This window comes from Phyllosticta citribraziliensis (genome assembly GCF_038025025.1).
Source record: "Phyllosticta citribraziliensis strain CPC 17464 chromosome Unknown J3D65scaffold_1, whole genome shotgun sequence".
NCBI lineage: Eukaryota > Fungi > Ascomycota > Dothideomycetes > Botryosphaeriales > Phyllostictaceae > Phyllosticta > Phyllosticta citribraziliensis.
Genome location: NW_027117338.1, coordinates 264120 through 288985, shown reverse-complemented (window position 1 = coordinate 288985; position 24866 = coordinate 264120). Strand labels below are relative to the sequence as shown.

The window sequence follows — 24866 nt, the reverse complement described above, 5'->3', positions numbered from 1 at the left end:
CATCGAGTCCGCTCCATCTCGACGAGGCCGCTCGTCGCCATAGTCCAGCCAAGACTGCCGGCAGCGAGCGAACCCCCCAAAGCCATCCTCGACCTCCCTGAATCCTCCCGGATAATATCAACAAGAGCCGCACCGTCGCATAGCGCAGAAACCAGCTCCCTCCACCCACTTCAGGCGTGACAGCAGCGCATCTCGCTCGCCTTCAGCTCACAGGCAACGCAACTGCCAATATTAAAAAATTGGCAAAGGGCCTGGAGGCAAGGCACAAGACGCTCGTTACCAGTCATCCCAGCCGGGCCCAACCGTCCGCATGTGCACGTTTGCCACTTACAAGCCTGGGTCTAAAAGATGCAGCGCAGGCGGGCTCGTGCGCCGACGATGTTCCAAACAACCGGGCGAGTGAACGACCATACCCTCTTTGTCCGGTCCGTCACATCCGCGGGCCTTGTCGTGGCGGCCTGCACGCACACCCCCGAGTCCGTCCCTCTGCTCGCGGCCAACGGCGGCGCAGTGCGCCGACGGCATTGGCGGGGAGGCCAGAGGCGAGGGATCGGCGGTGGGAGGCGGCCACGCCCAAGGGCGGCGCATGGAGAGGGGCGGGAGGGAGAGGGCGAAAGTCCCGGGGCCAACTGCTTGTCCGCCGTCAAGCCTCTGTATCCTGCCTCTCGTTCATGCGAGGGCAGCAGAGGGGGACGGGGAGAAGTGGAGATAGCTCAACACCGCTGCTAAAAGGAAAAGAAATAGGAAAAACAGGAGCATACAACAATGACGCAAATACCGAACCAGGAGAACTAACATGCAGTGCTTCCTCATCTTGGCATGACGACGTGGAGTAGACGAGAGGTTTGACAAGAATGTGAATTTGATTGGGATATCGATGCGAAAAGACAAACCAGGCGCCGAATCCCTGCCCACCAAACGCGATGCCATGCCAAATGTCAGAAAAGCAGAGCAAAAGAGAATAAACACCAGTTTCCAGTGGCGAGACAAAAGCCTCAAACCAGTGGTTCCAAAGGAATGACCTCAGAGGCCGCACCTCGAGTCCTGAGCATTTACGGATCGCAGTGAAACCCGCGCGGCGCACTCGCTGGATAAACCCTCACCGCTCAGATGAATGGATTTTTGCTGCTGTTGCCGTATCCGTAGCTCTTCTCGTACTCGGGTGTCGTCTCTCCAACAGAACCGTGACTGCTATTGCGGCCGTGGTTGTAGGGCGGGCTCACGCTCAAATTGACGGCTCGTGAGGCGCCGACGTTGCCCATCTTCTCGCCGTGGTTGACGTCCGAAACTGACCGGTTGTCATGCTGCGTGCCGAACGCGGGAAATGGTCGCGGCTGTAGCACGTAGGGCTCCACCTTGGCGTTGTGGTATTCGTAGACTGGGGGCGCGACCTCGGGACTGACAGGACGCGGCGGCGCCGGAGCCCTGCTAGTCGTTGTCATGGCTGGAGTGTCGTGTCCGCGGAAGTAGTCGGTCTGGGGATCGACAATGTAAGCTTGACCACCCTCTGCGCGCGTCTTGCCGCGGCCGGCGAAGACGCTGCAGGCACGAATGGTGCCGACGAGGGCGATGATGACCCAGACGAGGACGATGCCGGTGGAGATGAGAGCCTCGGTTTGGATGCCGTCCGCAATCTTGGCCACGAGCTTTTCGACGGTGCCAGAGACTTGGTCGGCAGTCTCGCTGCCAGGGGAAGCAAGGAACGAGTCAGTGTCCGAACCGTTGCCCAATGCCGCTGCCGCTCCAAGAGAAAATGTGTCGTTGGGCAGCGTGGGAAAGTCGACGTGCGCGTGGTTGTGGACCCAGGTAAGACCCTTTTGAATGCCCTCAATCTTGATACCAATCAGGCAGTTCAAAACTTCTTTGATGGGGTCGTGCAGAATGGTACCGCCAAAAGTCGAGTTCAAGGCATCGCTCATCTCGTCAACAAAGACGTTGAGCGTGTCGTTGACGGCCTTTGTGCTGGTGTTGACCCAGCCAAAGAGGTCGTCGTTGAGATTGTCATTGACCGAGATGATGGCCTTGTTGGTACCGTTGGCCCACGAGGACGAGGCATTGTTGAGCGCAAAGACGACCTTGTCAGCAAACTCGCCAACCTGCTGCGTCAGAGCCGGGACCTCCTTCTCAATAGTCTTGAGCAGGATGTATTGGCAGAGACAGGCAAAGAGACCTGCAAGCCCCAGGCAAAGAACAAAGAGAGCAGGCATGGACGTGGCGTACGCCACGGCCCAGCGCACAGCCGTCTGACGGCGGGTTGAGCTGAAGCGGTTGGCGAGCATGATGCCAAAGTCCGAGGTGTAAGGCCGGGAGACAATGTAGACGGCGTCCATGGGGTCGTTGGGGTTTTGGCTAATGAGCATGGCACGCTGCTGCATCTTTCTCCAGCGCTGAATCTCTCGCCACGCCATGGGGACGCAGACGAGAATTGCAGCGACGACAATGACGGCAATGAAAACCTTTCTGGCCGTAATCTCGATATCAACAAGCCCGTCGAAAAAGTCGTTGATGCCATTGTTGTCGGAGCAAAAGCTGAGTTGCTCCTTGGCAGGGACGGGGAACATGGAACGGTCCACCTGGAAGGTGTCCGTGTGGTTGTTGATGAGATCCTTGACTTGCTCAAAAGGCCAGCGCAGAGCAGTGTTGGTGATGTTTTTGACTTCGCTGAAGGTCGGCATCGAGGCATTGAGCTTGTCCAAACCCTCGTCCAAGCCAGAAGGAAGCTGGAGGTTCTTGAGCTCGTCGATCTGCTTGGTCAGGTTGAGCTTGGACATGCCGCTGCCGCCGAAGATTTCAGGAATGCTGTTGATGCCGTCGATGAGCTTGTTGACCTCGTCTTGAAAGTCGCCGGCGACGTTGGAGATGTCGTCTCCAATCGCGTCCAGAGTCTTGTTGAGCGCGTCGGAAACATCCTCGGTGACTTGAATGGCAACGTCCAAACCGCTGCGGACAGCAAAGGTGATGAGGCAGAGGTAGGTGGACGTCAACAAGTTGATGTAAAAAACGAAGATTTCTTCCACGGCCGTGACGGTCAGGTCGAGCATGGACATGAGGCCTTCGACGGTCTTGTCGATGCCGGTAGCTGTGAGTTCGTTGACTCCCTGCGCCATGTAGTGGGGCATGGAAGCCATGACGCTGCCGGCGGTCTCGACGCTCGTGCATGCTGAAAGGGCCTCGCGCCTGGCCGAGTCGAGGTTGCTGTTGAGATCCTTGGTGGCGATGAGAACGCGGACGAGAATGAGAAAGAGAAGGACGGTCCAGCGGTTAATCCAGACCTGCGAAAGCCTGGCTCGAAGGCCGAGGTACGGTGTAAGGTATGGTGCCTGGTTCGGCAAAGGTCTCGGTACATCCTGCGCAGCGTAGTAGTCCCGCATCTCATGGTCGCCAGCGGAGAGAGATGGAGGTACGCCCGGAAGGGTGGGGTGCTGGTTCGTTGCGGAAGACATGATGAAGGTGGGAATTGAAGACGCTTGCCTGAAGCGGTGTATTAGGATAGGAGACTTGCCAACCAGTGGCCAAATTGAATGAGAGTGGTGGTAGTTGTTGTTGATGATGAAAAGAAGGTAGTGGTTGAGAGGTGGAGGTAGTCGAGGAGCGGGCGAGGTGAAGGTGAAGGTGAATCAAGAATCTAATAGTCGAGGACAAAGGAAGCGCGAGGATCTATTCTAATTACAAAAGACAATGGCGAGTGAAAGATGCGCAGCACATGACTCGAAAGTGAATAAAGAAGTGAAAGAAGTGGTGAATAAGCGGCGAGTGAAGAGAAAGAAGGAAGCGGTTTAAAGGACGTACCGTGTGGAGGTGCATGGCGGAGCCTTGGAGCAGTGGCTTGCTGGAAAGAGTTGAAACAAGGGGGTCCGCGCGGGCATGTCGGTTCAGAGACCAGCCAGTCATTCATGTCTCTATTCTGGGGAGTCGAGGATGTTTGGTAGCGCTGGCATCAAAATAGCCGCCCTCGGAGGTCGGAACGGGGCTCGACAGCCAACCATTTCTCTGCGGAGCGGCCGGTCTGGCGTCGGCCAGAGGGAGCAGTGCAGCAAGCAGACAGCGCCAGTGCGAGTGTACAGGGTTAATTTGCTAAGCGCTGAGGTCGTCGTCGTCGTCGTCGTCGTCTGCTTGCTGGTGGGCTCCAGACCAGGCGTGATGGGGCGGAAGTGAAGCGTCGTGGGAGCACGACAGCGGGTGGACCACTCTACCACAAGTGGCGGGGTCGCGGTGCTGCGTGGCGGCCATGACGGCTTCTGTTCCTTTGTTGATTGTCGGCCTGGTGTTGACGGGAGGGCGCGGGGGCTCCACGTTGGAAGAGCCGCCCGCGATGGAGGCCAAAAAGTGGGCGTCGAGGGCCTTTAAAGGCGTACTGTATGTCGGCGGTGAGAGTGGAGCTTCCCTGTTTTGGCGCCAATCCAACGTCATGCCGCCAGTGGAGTGCGACCGGGATGCCGTCTCTTGACCCTCTGCTAGCACTAGGTAGCTACAACAATCACGATGCCATGTCTGGTGTTGGTGCTGGTCGTCGATGGAGGTGTCGGTATGCGAAGCAAGGGAGCCAGGCCTTTTCTTTTTCCTCTTCTCCGTCAAGTGACCCAGCGCTTGCTCCCCTCTGCTGCCCTGACCTTCTCTTCTGTGCAACGACGTCGCTGATTGGCCGTGACTTCTGCCCGCCCGCAGATCCTGTTGCTGCACCTCGACCGCACCCCAACCCAACCCAACCTCGCTCCCTCGCTCTCATGCATCTCTCCCCATACCTAGCCTCCATCTCAGCCGCGTCAGCTACCTGTACCATGCACTCCATCGTACGGGCAACATCACCACCAGTCCTCTCTGGCCATCGTGCTGGCGTGTCGACTGACGCCTTTTCCAGAGACATGTCTTGCTTCTTTGTCCTGCTCGAGCTCTCGCCCGCTCTCTGCTCATCATCGACCTTCGAGCCTTTTCTACTCACGCGGCCATGAATGATTCAAGGCCCATCCAACTTTCCCATGTCATGAGACGAGACATTTCGACTCAAACCCACTTGGCACTCGGTCGCTCCGCGAGTCGAGGTCGCCCGCTGTCTGCCTCGCCCTGCTCCAGTCGCCCTCTTCGACAAGAGCTCCGCCGACTTTCAGCAGCCTTCAACCCGTATTTCCGCCACGGCTGCTCATGAGAGTCCTTCGCTCAGCCAAGGCCATTTGTAGAGACGCCCTCGTCCAAGAGAGGGCCGTTCCTGGTGAATGGACTTTTTCTGGCGTCGGTCCCATGCCTCGTAACCACGCCTTCGAGTATGCTTACGCGACAAAAGTCACTTTTTGTCTACAAGGACCGAGCACACGGGAGCAACAAAAGATTGTGTTTCCTTCTCCGTCATTCTTCTTTTCGAGAAAGGTCCAGACACCCGTGGATTATCTCCCACCTGAAACCTCGAGTCGATGCCTTTGCCAAGGTGCAGTCTCGACTTGGCTGCTGAAGTAGTTGGAAGTCAAGTCTCCATTGCAGCGAACCACAACCACTGCTATAGAAGGTAGACGATGAAGCCTCCCAATGGACGGCATCTCTGAACTACCATCGCGCAAGAATCTGCTCAAGCATCCAGATGCCTTTTCCATCTTTCCAGTCGTCATGACCTTGTCTTGTTTGTCTCGCGCACCTATTGTCACATTTACCACATTTGCTCCTTTTTTAACACCATCCACGTGCATTTTCCTCCGGGCCAGTTTTTCCGTTATCCGACCGCCTGCATCGCAAGGGGAGGACTGTGCGTAAACAACATATTGGTCTGCTTGATCGACTTTGACCTTCATCCTCAAAATACTTTTCCCACCTTTGGTCCTCTGTAACGGCGTGGTAAGTCGTGCCCCTGTGTCTTCCTCTGTGCCTCTTCAGATTGCAATTCAGCCATGTGCTTGCAAGTCTCCCAATCTCCCCCATTCACCACCGCAGTTGCCGGGTTGCGCAGCCCATTTGATGCTGTCGCTGAGTGTCACGAGGAGGTCACCAAGCCCTGCCGCAAGCTATTGGCGCGTCGTCTCTGCATGCCGGCTCACTCCTGAGGCTTGACGGCATCGCGTTACTGTGACCTCAACACCGTGCTGCGCTTCAGTATCTCTTCCCTGGCAGACTTCACCGCTGCGCCAGAGTCGTGTCAAGGTGCGAGAGGGTTTGTTGCTGACGAGCTGGACAGGAAGACTTTTGGAGTTGTATTCACGCACCAGCGTGGTAGTTGTAAGTTGCACCTCCTCCAGCCGCAAAAGCGAAATTCGCATCATCGCGCTTTGCCGCACTTCGCAAAGCCGTGGCTGACACCACCTGCTCTACCAGGGAATTTTGTTCGCACCTGTTATAATTGCTTCTATCCCAACCAGCTTCAGGCCTTGTTTCTTCAACCCACAACCACCCTCGAAGGAAGGCTCTCTATCCACTGGCACAGCATTACTGAGGCAGGTACACTGCAAGAGCAAACTTGAAGTGCGAGCTGACCATCTCGAAGCTCAAATTGCGGGCAACCCTACGAATTGGTTGCTTGTCAAGATACGACTGCTGCAGTCTTGACCATTGAGACTCCTTCCTCCTCCCATCCAACTTGATTTACCCACCACGGCTTGGTTCTTTTGCATCCAGTCGCCTTGATTCACCAACCACATCGAAGGTAAGTGGCCCAAACCGAAGCAAAGCTGGGTGCCAGGCTCAGATCATGCCTACTGAAGACCAAGTGGAAATCAAACTGACTTTTGGGCCATTTGACAGCAGGCTTCTTGAGCCAAAGCTCGAGATCACGCTCACCACAACTGACCACGCACATCTCTCCACGTCACCTCTACCACCTGACCACGCATCTCTTCGCCATCTGGCAAGGCACGAGCATCAACATTCGCTCTTCCCTGCTCGGGGTGCATTGGTCTCACCTTATCAACAAAGTTTACCCTCATCAAACGAACATGTCTTTTTCCAAGCCAGTCCACAACTTTGCTCAAGGTGGCACCCCGCTTGGCTTTGCGATGCCTCCCTCTCCTCCCACTGAAATGTCGAACAACTATGACGCTGTCAGGCTCAATCAATACCTGCCTGAGATCCGCGCCCTCCAGCAGGCCCAGCAGGCCAAGTACTCTCAGCCGGCTTCGTACCGCGACGGCGACGCCCAGTCTGAGAACCAAAGACACACTCCTTCTGAGCAGATTCGCAGCCTGCAGAGAGGCCCCGGAGCCTTCAATCCGTACGCGGAGCAGTACCGCAAGTACTCTGCCCCTTCCGAGTTTCACGGCGGACAGCATGAACAGAGCACTTTCGGCCAGACTGGTGGTCCACGTCAGCAGCCCTACAAGTACTCTCCTCCGTCTGATCAATTTCACGGCATTCAGAATGGCCAGGGCATCTACAATCCTCGCCAGGCTCATCACACCCCGACTGCCCAGGCAGCGGTGAACACCCTTCCGCGATACCTCCAGGACGCAGGCAAGTCGCTGGATCATGGAATGCAAGCTGAAGTTGAGGGCATTGCCAAGTCTCTCGATGCATTCGAGATCTCGCCACCGTTCAACGATTCCGCCAGCTACAGGACGCACGCTGAGAGCATCGGCAGTGCCGACCATCCTCAGTACGCCCAGCAGTACGCCCAGAGGATCGTGCATCCGCAAACGCCTCGGCGCGACTACGATTCCGTTGCCAGTGGACTCAAGGCACGTCTGACCCAGATGCATGCTGATGAAGTCGTTTCTGCGCCCCGCAAGTACTCTTCCCCGACGGCGTGGAACCAGACTCCAACTCCGCAGCCCACGGCGACGCAGGGTACGGAGCATCTGCACCGCTTGCAAAGCATGCAGACCGTTCAGCACATGCAGAGCTCTCAGCGCATTCAGGACTCTCAGCGCCTTCAGGACTCTCAGCGCTTTCAGGACTCTCAGCGTCTTCAAAACTCGCAGCATCTTCAGAACTCCCAGCGCCTCCAAAACGCCCAGCACCTTCAGAACTCCCAGCAGTCTCAGCACCAGCTTTCTGCAATCGCCCAAGACTTCCCTTATCCCCAGGACATGAGCCGTGGCCGCGACAGCTCCTATGCCCGCGACGAGTCGTACACCGCAAGTGTCCAGGATAGCCAGCCTACCAACCACAACGAGTTCAACAAGACCAGCCAGAAGCCTCTTGAGCGTCGCCTTGCTTTCGACTTGGGTGACGGCATGCCTCAAGCACCATACACACCTGAGCCGGCTCAATCCGTCGTTCCCTACAATTCCAGTGAGGGCAATGACACTCAGTATGGAGGCGGTCATACTTCGAGCAAGGTCTGGGTCTCGGACAGATGCCGTCAGGAAGAGCAGTACGAGGTTGCTCAGATTGGTGTTCGTCGCAACTTTCGCAAGTACGACAAGGACATCATGGAGCCCATCAAGGACTTTGGCTCCTGGCTTCGACACCAATCAGCCATGCACAACGTCAGGCTCCAGGCAGAGAAGCGCAAGATTGCGGACATGGAGCAGCGGGCTCTTGCGCGCGAGAACGAGAGGCAAGACCAGATGGCGGCAGTCATGCCGACTTGGGACATGAAGAACAGGCAGCCTGGCCACGGTGCCGTTTTCGGCTTGCCCACCATCTGGTGCCCGGATTGGAAGACTCCAGACCGTCGCGTCGCGTCTTGGCCGACGCTGTCTGAGATGAAGTGGGAGGGCGATGACCGCGCGCGCACAGGTGTCAAGCGCTTCTTGCCTCTGCCCCGCGAGCCCACCAACGGCGCTGTCCCCTGGAACCACCTGCCCGTGGTCCATCAGCAGCCGCTCGACCAGGTGTGGAAGATTCCGACCGAGTACGACATTTTGTACCCCATGCACCAGATCGACGAGGAGGCCGAGCGCGACAAGCACAGCCTTCTCCCTTCCGACTTGATCGATGCCCTTGAGCCTGGTCCGCGCGACGTCTACAGCAAGGGTGACCTCGACCCCAGGCCTGGTGCTTTTCGGTCTCAGCCGTAAGTTGAATAAGCCTCTGCCACTACTATGATTGCGATTGACAATACCAGGTACACCAGCCCCGACCCTCCCGCGCCGCCCCGTCCTCGCTTCGTCTACCCGCACAAGTTCTGATCAACACGGACGGCCATCTAGCGCACCCAAAACTCCAACGGGATCCCCGCGATTTCGTCTCAAAGTCTCATTGCTCAGCAAGTGTGCCGGCGACTCTTTCCAACAAGGAGTCTTCACGCTTGCCTTTCCTTTGCATTTTCCTTTAGTCTCTGCGTTCCGACTCTCTTTTCTTCCTTTCGCCCAAGCAGAGTGTCGACTTGCGACTCCACTCGTCTTGGACAGACACCTTGGGCCCACAAAACATGGCGATTCACTTTCCTTGGAAACTCGACATCCAGCATCACCGGACTGGACTGGACTGGACTGGACCAATGCCCACCGGACTTTTCTTTATTCATCATCGACTGGCGTTCGTTCGTTTTCCCGGAGCGACATTCTCACGACGTGTGAACGGCCGACCTCAGGCCGGCCGACGACCTGGCGCTTCCACAATGGCGTTTTTCAGCGGTTTACTCCTACTCACAAGGCATTGCATTGATTGATTGATTGATTGATTTGATTTTGATTTGATTTGACCGGTCCACCCCACACAGCATCTTGTGGCGTGGCGTGGCATTGCACTACATCCGAGCGAGCATTTGAGCGAGCGGGGCGCATCAAGTCGCCCATCCATCCCATCCCATTCACCCATCATCCCAGCACCAGCAAGCTAGTCCACAGCCGGCTTTGTCCATGACACGGCGCAATTGGACAAAGAAAGCACGCGAGTGCGGCTCCGGACTAAAACAATGGCGTTGCTTTTCCTCTCCCTTTTTCCTTTCCGTAGCGGATAGCGAACAAAATGCGGTTTTCCTTTGTCGCGTTGACAATGCGCTTGAACAATGTGTGGGTGGTGGTTGTATAAGTACGCTCTGGTTGCGCGTTGGCTGCTTCACAACATCACAACAGCTTGCACCACGCCGCCCGCTTCGATTGAGTGTAGACACTTGCGCCCTGGAAAAGGAAAAGGTAGGCCCCCCTCCCGGTGCTTGTGGCTAATGTGTCGTAGGTAGAGACGACGACCTGGCCGACCGACCGACGCGTAAACGCCTGTACGTCGACTACGGTACGTCGCATTCGCCGGACCGAGGACAGAAAATGAGAGAAAGAGAGAAGGTAAGCCCCCGCCCCTGAGATATGCTAACGTGTGTAGGATACTCAATTCCATTCCACGAAGAAGACTAGTCGGAGGCCGTCGAAAGAGCTGTCGGCAAGTGGATTGTGAGTCTCGAGTCGCGCCCCTCCTCTCCCTCGCTTTGTCTGTTTGCTTTGATAGCGGATTGAATTGAAAGAAAGCTGACGGAGAGTAGGTTGACACGCTTCGATCGTCGACCACCACTTAATTCGATAATCCTACCGGCGTGGTCGTATCCCGTGGATGGGGCAGTGGAGCAGGTAAGTGTTTGTTTGTATCGAACCCCCCTCTCCCTCTCCATTACCTCCCGCCCCCCTCTCTCCTTTCCTCTTTCTGTTCCTGCTGACGCATACCACAACAGCACGACATCCTAGCGCTTCCGAATCAAGAATTAGACAGCGACGGAAAACGCGGCGTCGCTCTTCCTCTTTGTAATCCGAGGAAGCAAAGGTAAGCCCCTACCCCTGCGGTTAAGCTGACGTTTGATAGGGAAACTGAACGGCATATTTTCATGGTTTGGTTTGTCCTCGATAAGTCGTGAGCGGTTGTCTTGCTGCGACACGCTGCGAAGTCATCCGCAAACCTTCATATCGTTTTTCATACTTGGAGTAGAGGGCTACTAGATGCTGTACCCTGTTGAATAGTAAAGCAACTCCAATTTCACAAACGGTCTTGTGTGTTTCTTTCGCTCGTGTTTGTGCTGATTCTCCAACAGAGTCGGCAGAGTTGACGTGTTCGCCTTGTCTGAACACGAACAAAGAACCCCGTCCATTTCCGTCTTCAGAACACCAACTTGCCGCTCGTCGCTAAATCCAGCCATCCTTTGTCACTTCTCTTTGTTCCTCGCGATGCTTCTTTCGTCCCTCTTTGTCCAAGACCCAGAGCCGAGATGTCGAGTCGTCAAGTCTCCCAAGCTTCAGCGGCCTCGTCTCATCACACTCCACAGCGCCACTGACCAGCCAACATGGCTTCACTCGCAAGCTTCGCAAATTCCCATCTGACGACCCTCCCAGATCCAGCATTCAGCATCGGCCACGATGGCCATCTACGCCACCACTTCGTTTTGTTCCCCAAAGTGCCATATTCGTCGTCCAACTACACGAACTCTCGCTATACGACCTACAGAACGGATACACTACCACAGCCAATCCGGAATCACCCCATATGGACCATTCACATCCGCGCCCAAGAGGGCCCCATCGACGTGCTGATCCACGAAGCCGTTGAGCCCGCTCTGTGGCCGCTGCTCCGCAACACCGCGAACATACGTCAATCCTTTGACTACCCTCACGACCTGCTGGCCGCGCGCTCCCTGCGTTTCCGCCTGACGAATACTTCTACCGAGGCAGACCAGCCCGCGAACGCTCCCTCCCAAACGATCCACGTCGTCGTCCCGCGCCTGGCCCCGCACGAATGGAACCGCATCTACCGCATCTACCAATACCCGCGCGCCCCAGCGGACGAAGACAGCGGCGTCGCGCGCGCGTTCCCGCACCTATCGACTGGCGCCGTGCTGCGTGGCGAATATCTCGTCCGCGGCGCCGTCGTCGCGCCCACCGCGCCGCTCGCCCCGTTCGGAGACAAAACGCCTGCCGCATACGACGGCTTCGCCGACCTGCGCGGCGTCCGCCTCCCCCGATCAACTATCGACGCCTGTCGCACCTGGGCGCGCGTCACGTCGTGGCACGAGCAGCGCAGCAGAAGCAGCGACGGCACGAAAGGCAACGCTCCAGACGCGCTGCCGCTTCAGCTGCCGCTTCGTCCGGCCGACATAGATATCGACGCCGCGCTTCGCGGCTCCTGGCACCGCTCCGTGTCGGCGGGGCTGGAGCCCGCGTTCCCGCTGATGGCCGAGAAGGACGACGAGCGGAGCAGATTCTGGGCCGCCATCGACGCCGTCGCGAGCAACCGCGGCGTCCACCTCCTCCTCTTCCTCGCCCTGGGCAGTCTGGCCATCGACGTCGTCGCGCGCGGCTCGTTCAAAATCGTCGACGACGTCGTGCCCGCGCTCGCGGAGGCCGCGGCCGATTTCTGGGCCACGCTGCAAGAAGTGTGGGCGTTTGGCGTCGCGGTTTTCGGCGCCGTCGTAGTCGTTTTGGAGGTTTGTGCGGCGGTTGCGCGGGCGGTGGTGCTGTTGGGCTTGGGTGTGTTGGCGGTGGTGCTGGGAGCTCTGGCTGCTGGTGGCTTGATGCACGTTGCTGGAGCCTTGATGCGCTTCCTGGAGTCTGCTGAGCCTTTTGCTTTCTTCGTGGATCGCTTGTTGTCTTGAGCTGCTGCTTGTGTTTCTGGCTGGTGCCTTGTCTCTTTGCGTCTTGGTGTTTTGCGGAGAAGTCAACACCATGGGTTGGCCTCTTCGATCAGCTTACCCCTGAACCCCGTTTTCCCTACGTGCGCATCTCCTGTTGCGCAAGCCCTTCAGCAAAGCTCAGCATAGCTGTCGCTTCTCGCGCTGGTTCACGGTCTCGAGTTTTGGGTCGGGAAAGAGTATGAGTCGTCGTGCGCGCGTCGGCGTGGGAACCAGCGGTGTGCGTCACGAACCCATCACTTGACGACACCACAACGCCGAGAAGAGATGCGCCCTTCTAACTCCTTGGAAACTTTTGCCTGACCTTCTGCGATCCCTCTCAACTTCAACCAGCGTCGTTCTCCATCTCGTTGCTCGCCAGCACTCCTCCGCGACGCGCCCATCATGTCATCATCCGACGCCTCAGCCGACACCAGCGACACCAGCGACGCAACGTCCACCGAGACGCTTTCGCCCAGCTCTCCAGCTATCCAGCCTGCAGACCATTCCAGCACGGCTCTAATCGGCGGACTGGAGCTGGAAATTGAAGAACATGTCCAACTGCAGATTGCCAGCAACGCCGGCGTGCGCTCGTTCTTTGCCATCGGCCCCGACGCCTCAGCGCGGAACATGATATACTTCTTCCCCGAGTACGAGTTCCAACGTAGCGTCCACCCCTACAGCTACCGCATGCGCGCCTTCTACCACCCGTTCGAGTTCATCCCCCGGCACAGCCAGGTCTGGACCATCCACACGCGCGTCAACACCCCGTACAACGCAGAGTTGTACATCGTCGAGGACCTCGAGGGTGGCGACGAGTGGCCGCACTTCAATCCATCGCCAAAGCCCGACCCGTACCACCTCCCCCCGCTGCCGGACCTGAAGACGAAGCCCGGCGAGGAGAATCATGTCCACTACCTGCCCCTCCTGCGCGACGCGCGCGGCGGCCTGTCCGAAGACGTCGTCGTGCACGTCCCGAAGCTGGCGCCCGGCGAACCCAACCGCGTCTACCGCTTCTACCTGTACCCGTGGCGCGGCGCGCGGCGCAGCGGCGGCGGCCTCGAATCCCATTACAAGCAGTACTACGTCGACCACGGCGCGTACCCGGAGGTGCCGCGCTGCGCCGTCGTGGCGCCGCCGAGCGCGGGCGACTGGGTCGCGCACGCCGACGGCTACATCGTGTCGGACCTGATGATCGGCTATTGCGAGTGGATGGGTTACGTTGCCGACTGGGTCGAGGGCTGCATCCGCGCCGGCGCCGCCGGCTACGACCTCAGCGCCGTCCCGGAGCCCGTCGACGAGGACAGCGATGGCAATTGGGGCCCGGCTCTGAGCAACATGCCCGGCCGTGGCGTCGTGGGCTCGCAGTCGGTGTCGGATCTGACGAGCGTCGAGACAGACGAGGAGGAGCCGTTCTACCTCGACTTGCTGTACGGCCCGAGGACCAAGAGCGGCGACGTGTTTGGCGATCGCTCGTGCCACCTGCTACGCCTGTTCGCCTTGGCGAGGGCCGACTGGAAGGAGGTCAGGGACGACGCGTGGGAGGACGAGGAGGCGTACTACCTCGGCCTGCTCTACGACCCGCGGAAGAAGACGAAGGACCTGGAAGACGAAGATTCGTTCAACCTGCGCCGCCTCTTTGGAGAGCCGGAAGAAGACGTGAAGCTGTACTACTCACTCCAGATATACTACGACGGAATGGCCGACCTGGACTACGACGCCGACGACGAGACGTCAGAGTATATGAACCCGATCCCGGAGCACTACTGGTTCGCCCTTGGCTAAAACGCAGCGACGATGTTCGACTTGTTGGTCGGCAAGATTCTAGACGGCGGGTCGGAGGGATTTTGCGGTTCGTTTTTGGGGGCGGAATAATACCCCTGGCACGCGATGGTTTGAAGGACGGTCGAAGGCGGGTCATTACGAAGTTTTGATACCAGACAATCAAAAGAATGCTTCTTCAATCATCTTCTCAAAGATGCCGTCTATGATAGGGACCCGCGCGAGGCCAAAGTCTATGTTCTGCAGCGCATCCCTGGTCGCCTGCGGAACACACTCCCAGGCAGCGATAGGATGGGATGTGCCACTAACAGGAGTGGTGGTGAGTCCATGGCCCAGCAGCGGGTTGCTCTGATACTCGAGGAAGCGGTCGCCGTCACCATCGCGCAGCGGGTCATTATTGCAGTGCTCGACGAGGACGTGTGTGCCGTCGAGGTGCGGCGTGCTCGTCTTGACCCACTCGCCGCTCTTGGTCAAGGCCACGCCGCGGATGGTCGGGCGGTCGTGGTTGGGGCCGCGCACCCAGACGACGGCGGCCTGCCATTCGTGGCAGTGGCTGATGCTGTGGAAGTACCACGCGTACATGATGGCGAACTGGTGCCGGTGCCAGCCGGAGCGCACGTAGACCTGTCCCTCCTTGTCGCTGAAGTAGTCGGATGACTCTTCGTCTGGCGGCGCGAATCCGCATCTGCCATGACATGGTCAGCAAGTCCTGCGCTAATAGATAAATAGGTACCAGTGATGGTGACGTCCTCCGTGAAAGATCTTGGTAGTCTCACCCCGTACTCCCCTCCTCATCCACGACCGGCAGCGGCGCGCATCCCCCTTCCACAACGAGATACGGTCTGAAAATGCGATACAGCTCGCCAGGGACGCCCTTTGGCACCATCTCCGGCAACGGCCGCACCTTGGGGCCCGAGTCGACCGAGCAGCGCATCGCCATCCTGGGTCTGCGCCCAAACAGCGACTTCCCGACAAAGTGACCGCCGATAGCCATCCACAAGACGCCGCAGAGCGTCGGCACCAGCGAGTCCTGGTTGAGCAAGAAGTTGGGGAACCACGTCGAGGCGAGGCGGCGGTAGTGGAACCAGATGGCGACAGTGCTGGCGGCGGGAGGCATCGCGTGGAAGATGTCTGCCATGATTGGTACGCAAATTCCGAGTGTTTCTCAAAGGCGTACGGCGAAGGTTGTACGAAATTGACCTCCAGCTCGACTGATTGCTCCTTATTTACGTACTCACCTATGACTCTGACCAGGGTCTTTCCTTCTGGGTCTGCGCGGAAGACCAAGCCTCCGCATCACCCCATGGATGGCCGCCACGCGCTTGAAGTGACAGTCGTGCGAACGCGATTAAGCGTTATCGCGTCCATCGCCCAGCCGGAAGCGATAACCCTGAGCACCCACAAGCAGAGACATCCACATCCATGAAAGCCAAAAAAGACTGACGCGCCGCCCTAACCGCTGCTGCAATGGCGCCCAACTGCCCTCGCAACGTATGACACACCGCGCAGCCAGAGGCTCACTTACACTTTGCAGTCGGGCCATAGTTGCTACCGCTCTCGAGCGACGCGTGATTGCTTCCGCATTGTCAGGACGTCGCGTTCGCTTCTCTGACTCGAGTGCAGGTGTTGCACGTCGTCTTACCGCGGGGAGCCAATCGCGCCACCGCTGCTCGGGCGGCGGGAGGCTGAACTCTGCGCTCGGAGACTCGGGAGCGGCGGCGGTGGAGTCGTCCGATTCGGCGCAGGAAAGGTGCGGTTGGCATAGGAAATTCTTGCGAGACGTGGATCAGTTTTGTGGGGAGATGGGGCGGGAGCGGACTGGAGGTGTTGTAGTCGGGATGGGATGCGCACAGGGATAGGGCGAGTTACAACACCATCACAACCGACCACTTTCGCGTCTGCATACGAATACGGATTCGTCGTGTTGAGAGTTTGTCGAGTTAATATTCCTCCATTCTTCTTTTGACTTCCTCTTATAAACACCACCGTTTCCCAACGGCGGGTGTGGTTGCCGCTCTCGTTCTGCCCACCATCGTTGGTTTCCGTCAACCGTTGATGCCCGGAATGTATCACTACAAAGGCAGGCCCCGCCGATTGTCGGGCGGGTGCGAAACCTCACTGCCCATTTTTTTTTTTTTTTAAAAAAAAAAATCTAGATCCTATCCGACCCTCCTTACTTTCAGGAACTGGATGCTCCGTATCTGCGACTCCTTCAGCAATATCCAGCCTTTCATCTCATCCAATCTCGGTTTCCGCACGTTACAGTTTCCGCGGACAAGTCACGATGTTCCATTTACAGACTCCCTTCTATTGTCACCACAGACCATGGGCCTCAGCAGCTCCAACCAACTCAAAACGCACAGTGATGAAGAGAGCAGCAGACCACCTACCCCACTCCTTCCTTCCTTCCTTCCCTCCTACCTCCAAAGCTCACCATATAACCCCCCTCCGCAACACCAAACCCCATATTGGATAGGAGCACCAACATTGGTGTTCCTATCCAATTGGTACATTTCCTTTTTCACCTTTCCTTTTGCCATTTGCCTTTTGCCACTAGTCTGCACCGCGGCGTGCGGTGACCGGCCGCAGGCGCTCGGCTACCCGAATAGGAAAGTGCGCGTGCCGGCGTTCGAGTCTGGCTGTGCTGCTGCTCGCTTGGCTGGTTTCTTTTTGATGGACGACAGCCTGGCTGCCTAAGCGCTGACTGTGCTGCTGGCGGACGACTGCTCCCAGCGTATACGCAGTGCTAGCTTTCCTTTCTTTCTACATCCACCCGCTATGGACGCCCCTCCCGCGCAGCGCTTGTGCTTGATCGACAAAATGCTTACGCTGCTAGCTACAGCCACCTACGCGCTCAGCCGCGGGATGGGCAGCGGTGGCGCTGCTGCTGCTGCTGCTGCCAGTGAGAGAAGAAATGGTTGCTACATAGGCAAAAGCAACGGGACAGCTGGTGGCCTACGGATGATGAAAGCTAGGCGGCGAATGATGCGCAGAGTAGAAGCGCATGTATAGTGCGTATAGTATTAGAAATAAGAGCTGTCAAATACTGATACGCGAGGAGAAGACAAGGCCGCAAATTTAGAAGCAGAAACCAGATCGACTTTTCAGGAAGACGAAGGGTGATGATGGTGATGGTGATGCAATTCGTAATGTGGCGTAAGCGCAATGCTTCTAAGGACAGTGTCGCAAGCAAGTCTTTTGCACCCAGCACAAGGGTCGCCAAACAACAAGCAAGCAAGCAATCATATCGACAAGAATGCGTTCTTCCCCCTCTCTCTCCCCCACGAACCACAAAAGGGGTGTGAGTAGTATGCCACATGCAATGCCATGCAGCCTCCAGATCAAATCATAGCGCCATAATCATGACACGGCCAGAAACAAGCCCCTTTTTCGCTTCTTTTCTCGTCACGCCATAGCTTAGTAAGGCGAGAAAGACTGGAAGCCCTCGCTCTGCACGTAGTCGTCGCTCGTCTTGTCGCCAACCGTGACGGTGACGTTGAAGCTCGAAATGACCGGGCTGGAGCTGGCGCCGTACAAGCTGGTCACGGCGGCGCCGAAGATCTGCTGGCCGGTGGGCGCGTCGTTGGGCAGCGAGATGAGCACCTGGATGTCCTCGAGCTTGTTTGAGTTGCCGGGGCCTGGTGACGTTAATATTTCGAACTTACGAGGCCGAACATAGGGGGTTTGGTCTTACCGAGGAATTGAGCTCCCGCGACGCTGCCGAGTGCGAAGCCGTATGATGCGTCGGGTGCGAGGCCGAATGCTACCGACACGTCGTAGACGCTTTGGATGTAGTTTTCGCTGACCAGCTTGACGTTGATCAAGTCGCCGGGGGCGATGGTGGAGGGGACCTTGACGCCGACGAGGCGAGCGGCGGAGAGACCGAGCAGAGAGGCGCCGGCGGCAAGGATGGATTGGAAACGCATTGTTGTTGTTGGCGGTGGTGGAGTTGCGGAGAAAGGAGGTGGAGTGATAAGATTATCGATTAAGGTTAAATGCTTAAAGCAATGACGTTCAGACGATTTCAGAGTCGAAGAGGGATGGATGTGCAGTAGCAAGGACAAAGACGGGTTCAGCACGGCGGCCTTTATAGGACGTGGAAGGGATGGGATGGTCGAAGCACAGCCAGTCGGTACGATGAACCTCCGCCCCCTGAGGTCAGAGAGAACGAAAGAGAGAGAGGCAGGCCTTCCCCCAAGCTTCCCTCTTTTCTGCACGTTTACCGTCTGCAGGCTCGCTTGGATCAGCAATGGTTGTCATGTAGCGTTGCAATACGAAAACGCTCCAGCCACTAGCCAGTCTGACAGCCCTTCCGCCTCGAGCCGGGCTTCCTGGGCGACGGCCCGCCGCGCCCGCATGCGGTTGGCTCGCTGACACGCTGTAAGGTACAATAACGTAGCGGGAAATGAATTTAGGCTTGCCGTGGGTTGGTTTCTATTTTCGGGGATGAAATAGAGGCGAGCGAGGCCGAGTGGCTGGTGTGATGGTCTGGTGGCAGGCCGGCCGGTCGGTCGGTTGTCGAGAATAGCCAGTCGAGAGAGGGAGCTGCCGAGTAACGTCGTTCTGCAGAGTAGTCTCTTCGCGATCCAGCGGTCAACAAAGTGGCCGGCTCGCACGCTTGTCCGACCTAGTTGCGGCAGTGCTCAACACCAGCATGGAACGTCCTGACTGCTCGCTGTCAGCGGCGTTCGCTACCACATTGCCGGCTACCCGCATGGCCTCTCGTCGCTTCGCCTTGCACCATCGCCATCGCCACTCACCTCGCTGGTTGCAAATACGAGCTCGCCGCTGCTCCCTCTGCTGCCTCTGCCGTCAACTCTGCCGTTAATAACGTGCGCAGCGTTATTATCCGTACCGTTCCCTCTCTTTCTTTACACGAGCCGCCCACGGCATGACGTGTGTGCGCCCGCTGATGGACCGGTTGACCGACGTCAAGCGTCACGACACGTCCGGAGCGATCCCCCGGACAGCTTCGTATTGCTCCTCCATCCACTTGTTGGCTCGCCACATGGCGTCAAGGACGGCTCGAGAAGCAAGCCGGCTTCAAAACTTGCTGGTCGACGGAATACGTGCGTCACAGGCTGAAGGAGGAGTTGTCGAGATGCGAGGCGGTGGTGGTCGAGCAACAAGAATAGAATTGGGCGGGCGGCTGGTGAGGTCGGGTGCGCATCTTTCATGTGGCGCAGAGACGTTGGCAATCAGCGGCGCCGGCTGGTCCACATTGTCTCAAAGACGAAGCGCGCGCGCGGGAGACGCTGACTATTTGTAGGCGCCTCCGGAGCCGACCAAGTTGATATGTCTAGGCCTTATCTTTCTTTTTCGCGCTGCTGCTTGTCGCCGTCGAGCATTATTCGTCAAAACGTCACGGTGGTCCTGATAAGTGCAAGCTGTGGGACAGTACTAGCGGAGGCCAAGCTTGAAATATCAGATGCCAGTAGAGCATTCGCGCTCTCTCATTCGTTGCTTTATTTTTATTTTTAACCCAGGACTAGCGGACGACTGCTCCCCAAGCGCAGTGGCAATGGTGAATGAATGCTCCCAAAAGGCAACGACGCCTACACACCTACAAGACGGCCCCAGAAATCGCACATGTTTCGACTTTCGACCGGAAAAAGCAGAATGCAACGCCTCACCACGACAACCAACAGCCGCCCTATATACTGACGAAGAAGCTCTTCTCGCCTTCCCTCGGCTCCACCATTGCGCGACGAATGATGGGGTCGGCGCAACTAACCCTAATGCGCTCCACCGTAGCCGGGCTTCTCAGATTCAAGACATCCTCGACGCCCCACTGCTTGCGAGCCGCCTTGAGCGCGTCTCTTATGGCAAAGAAGACGGCCGACCCCATGAAGAGCGGCGGCTCGCCGACGCCGCGGCTGCGCTGGATGGTGCGCAGATTCTCCCAATTGACGTCCTTGAGCAGGCTGACGTTGAAGACCTGCGGGATGTCGCGGAAGCCGGGGATCTTGTAGGCGCCGGGGCCACGGGTGAAAAGGGAGCCGGACGCGCGGTGCCACAGCATCTCCTCGGTCGTGAAGAGGCCCTGCCCTTGGACGAACGCGCCTTCGATCTGCCCGTAGTCGATGGCTGGGTTGATGCTGCGCCCCACGTCCATCTTGATGTCGGCGCGTCGGCACGTCCAGTCGCCCGTCAGCGTGTCGATTTCTACCTCGGCCATCGTCACGCCTTGCGTGAAGTAGAAGTACGGCATTCCCTTGTTCTCGCCCCACGTGTACCCGATGTCGGGCGTCTTGTAGAAGCCGTTGGCAGAGAGGTTGACTCGGTCAAAGTACGCGGCGTGCGCAATCTCCTTCATGGTCGCGGTGGGCCCTAGTTTCTCGCGGTACGGCGCAAGGCGCTCGTTGAGCTGCGCGCACGCGTTCCAAATGGCGTACCCGTTGAGGTCCGAAGAGGCCGAGGCGGCGGTGGAGCTGGTGTTTGCGACAGTATTCGTGGCTGTCTCGGAGATGAGAATGTCTTCTGCTGGCACCTTGAGCGCCTCGGCCGCAATCATGATCATCTTAGTGTGCAGTCCTTGGCCCATTTCTGTTCCACCGTGAGCGAGAAGAACAGATCCGTCGTGGTAGATGTGGACCAGAGCACCAGCCTGGTTGAGGAAGAGGGCAGTAAAGGAGATGCCAAATTTGGTGGGGATGATGGAAAGGCCACGCTTGTTCCACTTGTGCGTCGCGTTGAATTCGTCCACCTCTTTACGCCTGCGCTCATACTCTGCCTCGTCCTTGACCTGCTGGTACATGAGCGGCACATAGTAGTCCTTGAGTTCCTGGTTGAAATGCGTCATGTCACCAGGTTGATACATGTTGATGCGGCGGAACTCATCGACGGGCATGCCGAGGTGGTCCGCAACCTCCTCCATGTAGCTCTCTGCAATGAACATGCCTTGAGGACCGCCAAACCCACGAAACGCCGTGTTCGAGACGGTGTTTGTCCGGCATACTCTGCCCCTGACGTGGACATTGGGAATCTTGTAGACTCCATCGGCGTGCGTACACGCCCTGTCAATGACGGCGCCACTGAGGTCCTGCGTCCATCCGGCGTTGTTGAAAATGTCCACGTCGAGTGCCTGAATCTTGCCATCTTTATTGACTCCCACCTTCCACACACCAAGGAAGGGATGGCGAGCTCCTGTGGTCTGAATATCCTCGTCCCGGTTGAGCATACAGCGAACAGGACGCTTTGCCTTTTTCGCAGCGACGGCAAGAATGCCAGCAAGCTGTATCGACCTAGTTTCTTTTCCTCCGAAACCACCGCCTGCGTTCATTAGCAACTTAATTCTCTCCTAGAAAAATCTTTGGAGACAGGACTCACCCATCCGCTTGACCCTCGACACAATCTTGTTCGCTTGGACGCCCGTAACTTGGGCGACGTACGATTGCGTCTCAGTGGGATTCTGCGTGCTACTCCAGACCTCCATCTCACCATCCTCATGCTTAGGAATGACGACGCAAGCATGGGTCTCCAAATAAAAGTGCTCCTGCCCACCCATCCTGGCGACTCCTTCAAAAACATGGTCACAGCTCTTGAACGCTTCCTCGGTATCGCCCTTCTTGATGTAACGGAAGTGGTCCATGAAGCTCTGCTGTTCAATGGCCTCCTCGATGGTGAAGATGGCGGGCAACTCTTCGTACTCGACTTTGACGGCTCTGGCGCCGGCTTCTGCCCGCTTCGCCGAGTCTGCGACGATGAGCCCAATGGGCTGGCCGGCGGTGAAGACCTTGTCGACGGCGAAAAAGACTTCGTCGCAAACTGGAGCTCCCCACCAGTTGGCCTGGGGGTTGGGCAGGTCTGTGTGGTCGACCCAGTCGACGACGCCGGGCATGTCCAGCGCGGCGGAGGGGTCGACGCTCAGCAACTTGGCGTGGGCCTTGGTGGAGAGGACCATGCATCCGTAGAGCTCGTTCTTCTGCAGGGGAATGTCGTCGGTGTACTGGGCTTGACCAGTGACTTGCTTCATGGCAGCAACGTGTGGACGCCCCTTGCCCAGCACCTGCTGTTCGTACGCGATGGAAGCGTCGTGGTCCTTGTGTCCAGACGATATCTCCCTCTCAATCTCTCCAATAGCCTGATGATCGACGCTGGCCTCTTCCTCTGCACTGATTTTTGCCAACGTCTCGTGGTAGAATTTGTAAAAGAAGCCGAATGCAAGCGATTTGCGGTAAGTAGCCATGCCGCCGGGAACCCCAAAGCGCAGATCAAAGTCTTCTTCGAGGGCACCGAAAGCACCCTCGAGTGTCTGAGGATCTGTCCATTTCTTTCCGAGGAGATATTGCTCGGCCCTTTTAGCGGCAATTGTAGTGGGTGCCATGCCGCCGTAAATCAAGTTGATCTCGTCAACAGTGTGCGCATCACTCAGCGATACACGCAAGGCGGCATTGACAATAGCAATGTCGTCGTCCTTTCTCTTTGCCTGCTTGTACGCGCGCATGTATTCTCCCGTCTCCTTGGCCACGGGTATCCGGATACTCGCAATAATGGCATCAGCAGGCAACGCCGTCACTCTGTAGCCCTTGAAGAACTCGGTCATTGGGATCTCCGTAATCTTCTCCAGGCTCTTTGCGACAAGCGTGGCGTTGGCGGCAACAAAGACGGGATTCAGGTCAGAAATGGGGGAGGCTGTTGCCAGATTGCCGGCCGGCGTTCCCACGTTGCGTATTTGCCTTCCGGCAAAGTATCTCAATTGCTTGAGAATTGCGGCAAACGGTTGGCCCTTCACCTCGCCGTAATGCTCGACCGCCTCCTTCGCAATGTCTTCCAGATCGGTCAATACGACGTTTCCTCCGATTTCGATGTGGTCATCGTTGAACGAATATTGTCGCAACTCGGGTATGTCTCCTACAAACACAGACGAGGTATACTGCATATTCTTAAACTTGACCTCAATCTGCGTCTCGGTGCTTCCTCCAATGATTTTAGCCGACGGATAAGCGCTCTTGATCTCGAGAAGCTGCTGCAGCGTGACTGGCCTGAACCATCGTTTCCTCTTGTTTCCAAATGCCAGTGGTCTGAATTGGTGCTTGCGCAGTGCCGAAGGAAAGATGAGTTGAGTGTCCGGATGGTACTCAATGAATCCGGGCGGCGTGAATCGTTTGATGGGTTGGCTGTCTCCATTTTCTGCCGCCGCGCCATTCTTGCAACACCCGCCAGCCCCGTTTGTTTTCTCCATGCAGCATCCTGAGCCTCCGTTGGCCGTTGCTTTTCCGCAGCCACCTCCTTTGACGCTGAAACTTTGCGCCGCGTCCAGAATTGGCCTGTAGCCTGTGCAACGGCATAGGTTGCCGTCAAACGCCTCTTCGACATCGTGTTCGGACGGTTCGGGGTTATTCCTCAAGAGCGCATACAAGCTCTGCGAAAATTAGAATCTGGTTTCGGCATGCAGGCCGCAGAAGCAAGAAAACTGACCATGACAATCCCCGGCGTGCAAAACCCGCACTGGCTTCCATTCATCTTCGCGATGCGCTCCTGCGTCGGATGCGGGCCGTTTACATCCCCAATTCCCTCCACGGTTATCACGTGCTTGCCGTCGACGCTGACGAGCGGCGCCAGACACGCATTCACGCTGGCATGGTAGATCTTCTTGGTCGTCGGGTTGTATTGCGAGACGACGACGGTGCACGCGCCGCAGCCTCCTTCTGCACACCCAAGCTTCGTCCCAGTCAAGCCGATTCCGCGCAGGTATTCCAGGAGGGTGACTTCGGGGTCGGCGTCGTCCAGGACTATCTTGGTGCCGTTCAAGTAGAAGCGCAGCGTGTCATCGTATTCTGTTGTTAAAGAGGCGAGGGCGCCTATGCTGGCCGCGGGTACGGCGGGGTCAACCAGGCCCGGAGCCATGGCGAATGCGGGAAAGGAAATGGGAGCTGAAGGAACAAGGCAAGAGAGGGAAAAAGTAGTATTATCGCAAGTCTAGCTACCGGGTGGCGGGAATGTGGTGGGATATGAGAGGCGACCTAGTAGCAGAAGAGGAAGGTAAGTAGGAAAGAAAGGGAAAAGGCACAGGAGAAGAAGGTGAGTAAAGGAAAGAAACGGAGAAGGAAAAGACCTGGAGGCGTGAGAAGTCGCTTAACGCCAGGCAGGTCTTATCAAGAGGTTGTTCGTCTTTTACGTGCAATGGTTGCAGCTCGTCGATGTATCGAGGCGCTGAGCGGCGAGGCCCGACAGGGCGGGGCATGCCAATCCTTGACGCTTTCGTGCACATGCCGCCGGCCCACGTGAGTCCAAGCTGTCAGCAGCGTCTTGGCTACATTATCACTGGCTGTCCTAGTCGACCAAAAGGGTCCTGTCTGTCCCTGATGTGCCCTCGCCATGCTTGTCCGCTAGCCATAGCGCGCGAGCCGGCTCACCCTGGGTCAAACAAGTGAGAGAAGTCATCAACTCCATTTTGTAAGCTACGAAAAGAAGACCGCACACGAAAGAAGCCGACTCCAGCAGTACAGAAAAGACCAGTTCCACTGACCACTCGTTGCCAAAGCTCAAAGGTTAAACCACCTGCCCCAACCAATGACCACCAGCGACACCTTGCCCTGCCGGCCATCCAGCATCGCGTCGAGCCAGAACGACGAATCAACAGTTGCCAGTCTGCCACGTTTCCAAGGGAGCCAGGGGAAGTAGATGAAGTCAAAGC

The 24866-nt window shown here is 57.3% G+C and overlaps 8 protein-coding genes across 8 annotated transcripts; 3 read left to right on the top strand and 5 right to left on the bottom strand.

Moving 5' to 3' along the window:
* Nucleotides 1–917: 917 nt before the first annotated feature.
* J3D65DRAFT_5113 (uncharacterized protein) lies at nucleotides 918–3824 on the bottom strand. The gene is made up of 2 exons (XM_066796627.1): nucleotides 3790–3824; nucleotides 918–3657 (listed from the first exon to the last, which is right to left on the bottom strand). Exon 2 carries the CDS (start codon nucleotides 3441–3443, stop codon nucleotides 1107–1109), a length of 2337 nt encoding a protein of 778 aa, XP_066659313.1. The 5' UTR covers nucleotides 3444–3657; nucleotides 3790–3824; the 3' UTR covers nucleotides 918–1106.
* A 250-nt stretch (nucleotides 3825–4074) lies between these two features.
* J3D65DRAFT_598745 (uncharacterized protein) lies at nucleotides 4075–4864 on the bottom strand (the record flags this gene model as incomplete). The annotated part of the gene is made up of 2 exons (XM_066797861.1): nucleotides 4075–4618; nucleotides 4743–4864. The coding sequence occupies 2 exons, from the start codon at nucleotides 4862–4864 to the stop codon at nucleotides 4075–4077; spliced, it is 666 nt and encodes a 221-aa protein (XP_066659312.1).
* Nucleotides 4865–6537: 1673 nt separating this feature from the next.
* On the top strand, nucleotides 6538–9168 carry J3D65DRAFT_4956 (uncharacterized protein). Its single transcript, XM_066796616.1, has 3 exons — nucleotides 6538–6622; nucleotides 6721–8932; nucleotides 8984–9168. The coding sequence occupies exons 2-3, from the start codon at nucleotides 6912–6914 to the stop codon at nucleotides 9045–9047; spliced, it is 2085 nt and encodes a 694-aa protein (XP_066659311.1). The 5' UTR covers nucleotides 6538–6622; nucleotides 6721–6911; the 3' UTR covers nucleotides 9048–9168.
* Nucleotides 9169–11125: 1957 nt separating this feature from the next.
* J3D65DRAFT_598743 (uncharacterized protein) lies at nucleotides 11126–14230 on the top strand (the record flags this gene model as incomplete). The annotated part of the gene is made up of 2 exons (XM_066797860.1): nucleotides 11126–12305; nucleotides 12828–14230. 2 exons carry the CDS (start codon nucleotides 11126–11128, stop codon nucleotides 14228–14230), a joined length of 2583 nt encoding a protein of 860 aa, XP_066659310.1.
* A 79-nt stretch (nucleotides 14231–14309) lies between these two features.
* Nucleotides 14310–15470, bottom strand: J3D65DRAFT_4853 (necrosis inducing protein-domain-containing protein). Its single transcript, XM_066796609.1, has 2 exons — nucleotides 15004–15470; nucleotides 14310–14912 (listed from the first exon to the last, which is right to left on the bottom strand). Exons 1-2 carry the CDS (start codon nucleotides 15363–15365, stop codon nucleotides 14390–14392), a joined length of 885 nt encoding a protein of 294 aa, XP_066659309.1. The 5' UTR covers nucleotides 15366–15470; the 3' UTR covers nucleotides 14310–14389.
* Nucleotides 15471–17004: 1534 nt separating this feature from the next.
* Nucleotides 17005–17264, top strand: J3D65DRAFT_608405 (uncharacterized protein; the record flags this gene model as incomplete). Its single annotated transcript, XM_066798578.1, has 1 exon — nucleotides 17005–17264. A coding segment is annotated over one exon (235 nt), but the record flags the coding sequence as incomplete, so codon positions are not given.
* A 380-nt stretch (nucleotides 17265–17644) lies between these two features.
* Nucleotides 17645–18153, bottom strand: J3D65DRAFT_598741 (uncharacterized protein; the record flags this gene model as incomplete). The annotated part of the gene is made up of 2 exons (XM_066797859.1): nucleotides 17645–17865; nucleotides 17922–18153. 2 exons carry the CDS (start codon nucleotides 18151–18153, stop codon nucleotides 17645–17647), a joined length of 453 nt encoding a protein of 150 aa, XP_066659307.1.
* Nucleotides 18154–19642: 1489 nt separating this feature from the next.
* J3D65DRAFT_608396 (Molybdopterin-binding domain of aldehyde dehydrogenase-domain-containing protein) lies at nucleotides 19643–24363 on the bottom strand. The gene is made up of 3 exons (XM_066798577.1): nucleotides 23648–24363; nucleotides 21557–23591; nucleotides 19643–21499 (listed from the first exon to the last, which is right to left on the bottom strand). Exons 1-3 carry the CDS (start codon nucleotides 24074–24076, stop codon nucleotides 19881–19883), a joined length of 4083 nt encoding a protein of 1360 aa, XP_066659306.1. The 5' UTR covers nucleotides 24077–24363; the 3' UTR covers nucleotides 19643–19880.
* Nucleotides 24364–24866: the final 503 nt, after the last annotated feature.

What these genes read in the sequence shown, in the direction of transcription:
- J3D65DRAFT_5113 (XM_066796627.1), bottom strand. Translation starts at nt 3,443, where the DNA reads ATGTCTTCCGCAACGAACCAGCACCCCACCCTTCCGGGCGTACCTCCA.
- J3D65DRAFT_4956 (XM_066796616.1), top strand. Translation starts at nt 6,912, where the DNA reads ATGTCTTTTTCCAAGCCAGTCCACAACTTTGCTCAAGGTGGCACCCCG. An exon ending in GGTGCTTTTCGGTCTCAGCC is followed by an intron (nt 8,933 to 8,983) that starts GTAAGTTGAATA and finishes TGACAATACCAG; the next exon opens with GTACACCAGCCCCGACCCTC.
- J3D65DRAFT_4853 (XM_066796609.1), bottom strand. Translation starts at nt 15,365, where the DNA reads ATGGCAGACATCTTCCACGCGATGCCTCCCGCCGCCAGCACTGTCGCC. An exon ending in GATGAGGAGGGGAGTACGGG is followed by an intron (nt 14,913 to 15,003) that starts GTGAGACTACCA and finishes ATGTCATGGCAG; the next exon opens with ATGCGGATTCGCGCCGCCAG.
- J3D65DRAFT_608396 (XM_066798577.1), bottom strand. Translation starts at nt 24,076, where the DNA reads ATGGCTCCGGGCCTGGTTGACCCCGCCGTACCCGCGGCCAGCATAGGC. An exon ending in GCACGCCGGGGATTGTCATG is followed by an intron (nt 23,592 to 23,647) that starts GTCAGTTTTCTT and finishes TAATTTTCGCAG; the next exon opens with AGCTTGTATGCGCTCTTGAG. An exon ending in GTCGAGGGTCAAGCGGATGG is followed by an intron (nt 21,500 to 21,556) that starts GTGAGTCCTGTC and finishes TAATGAACGCAG; the next exon opens with GCGGTGGTTTCGGAGGAAAA.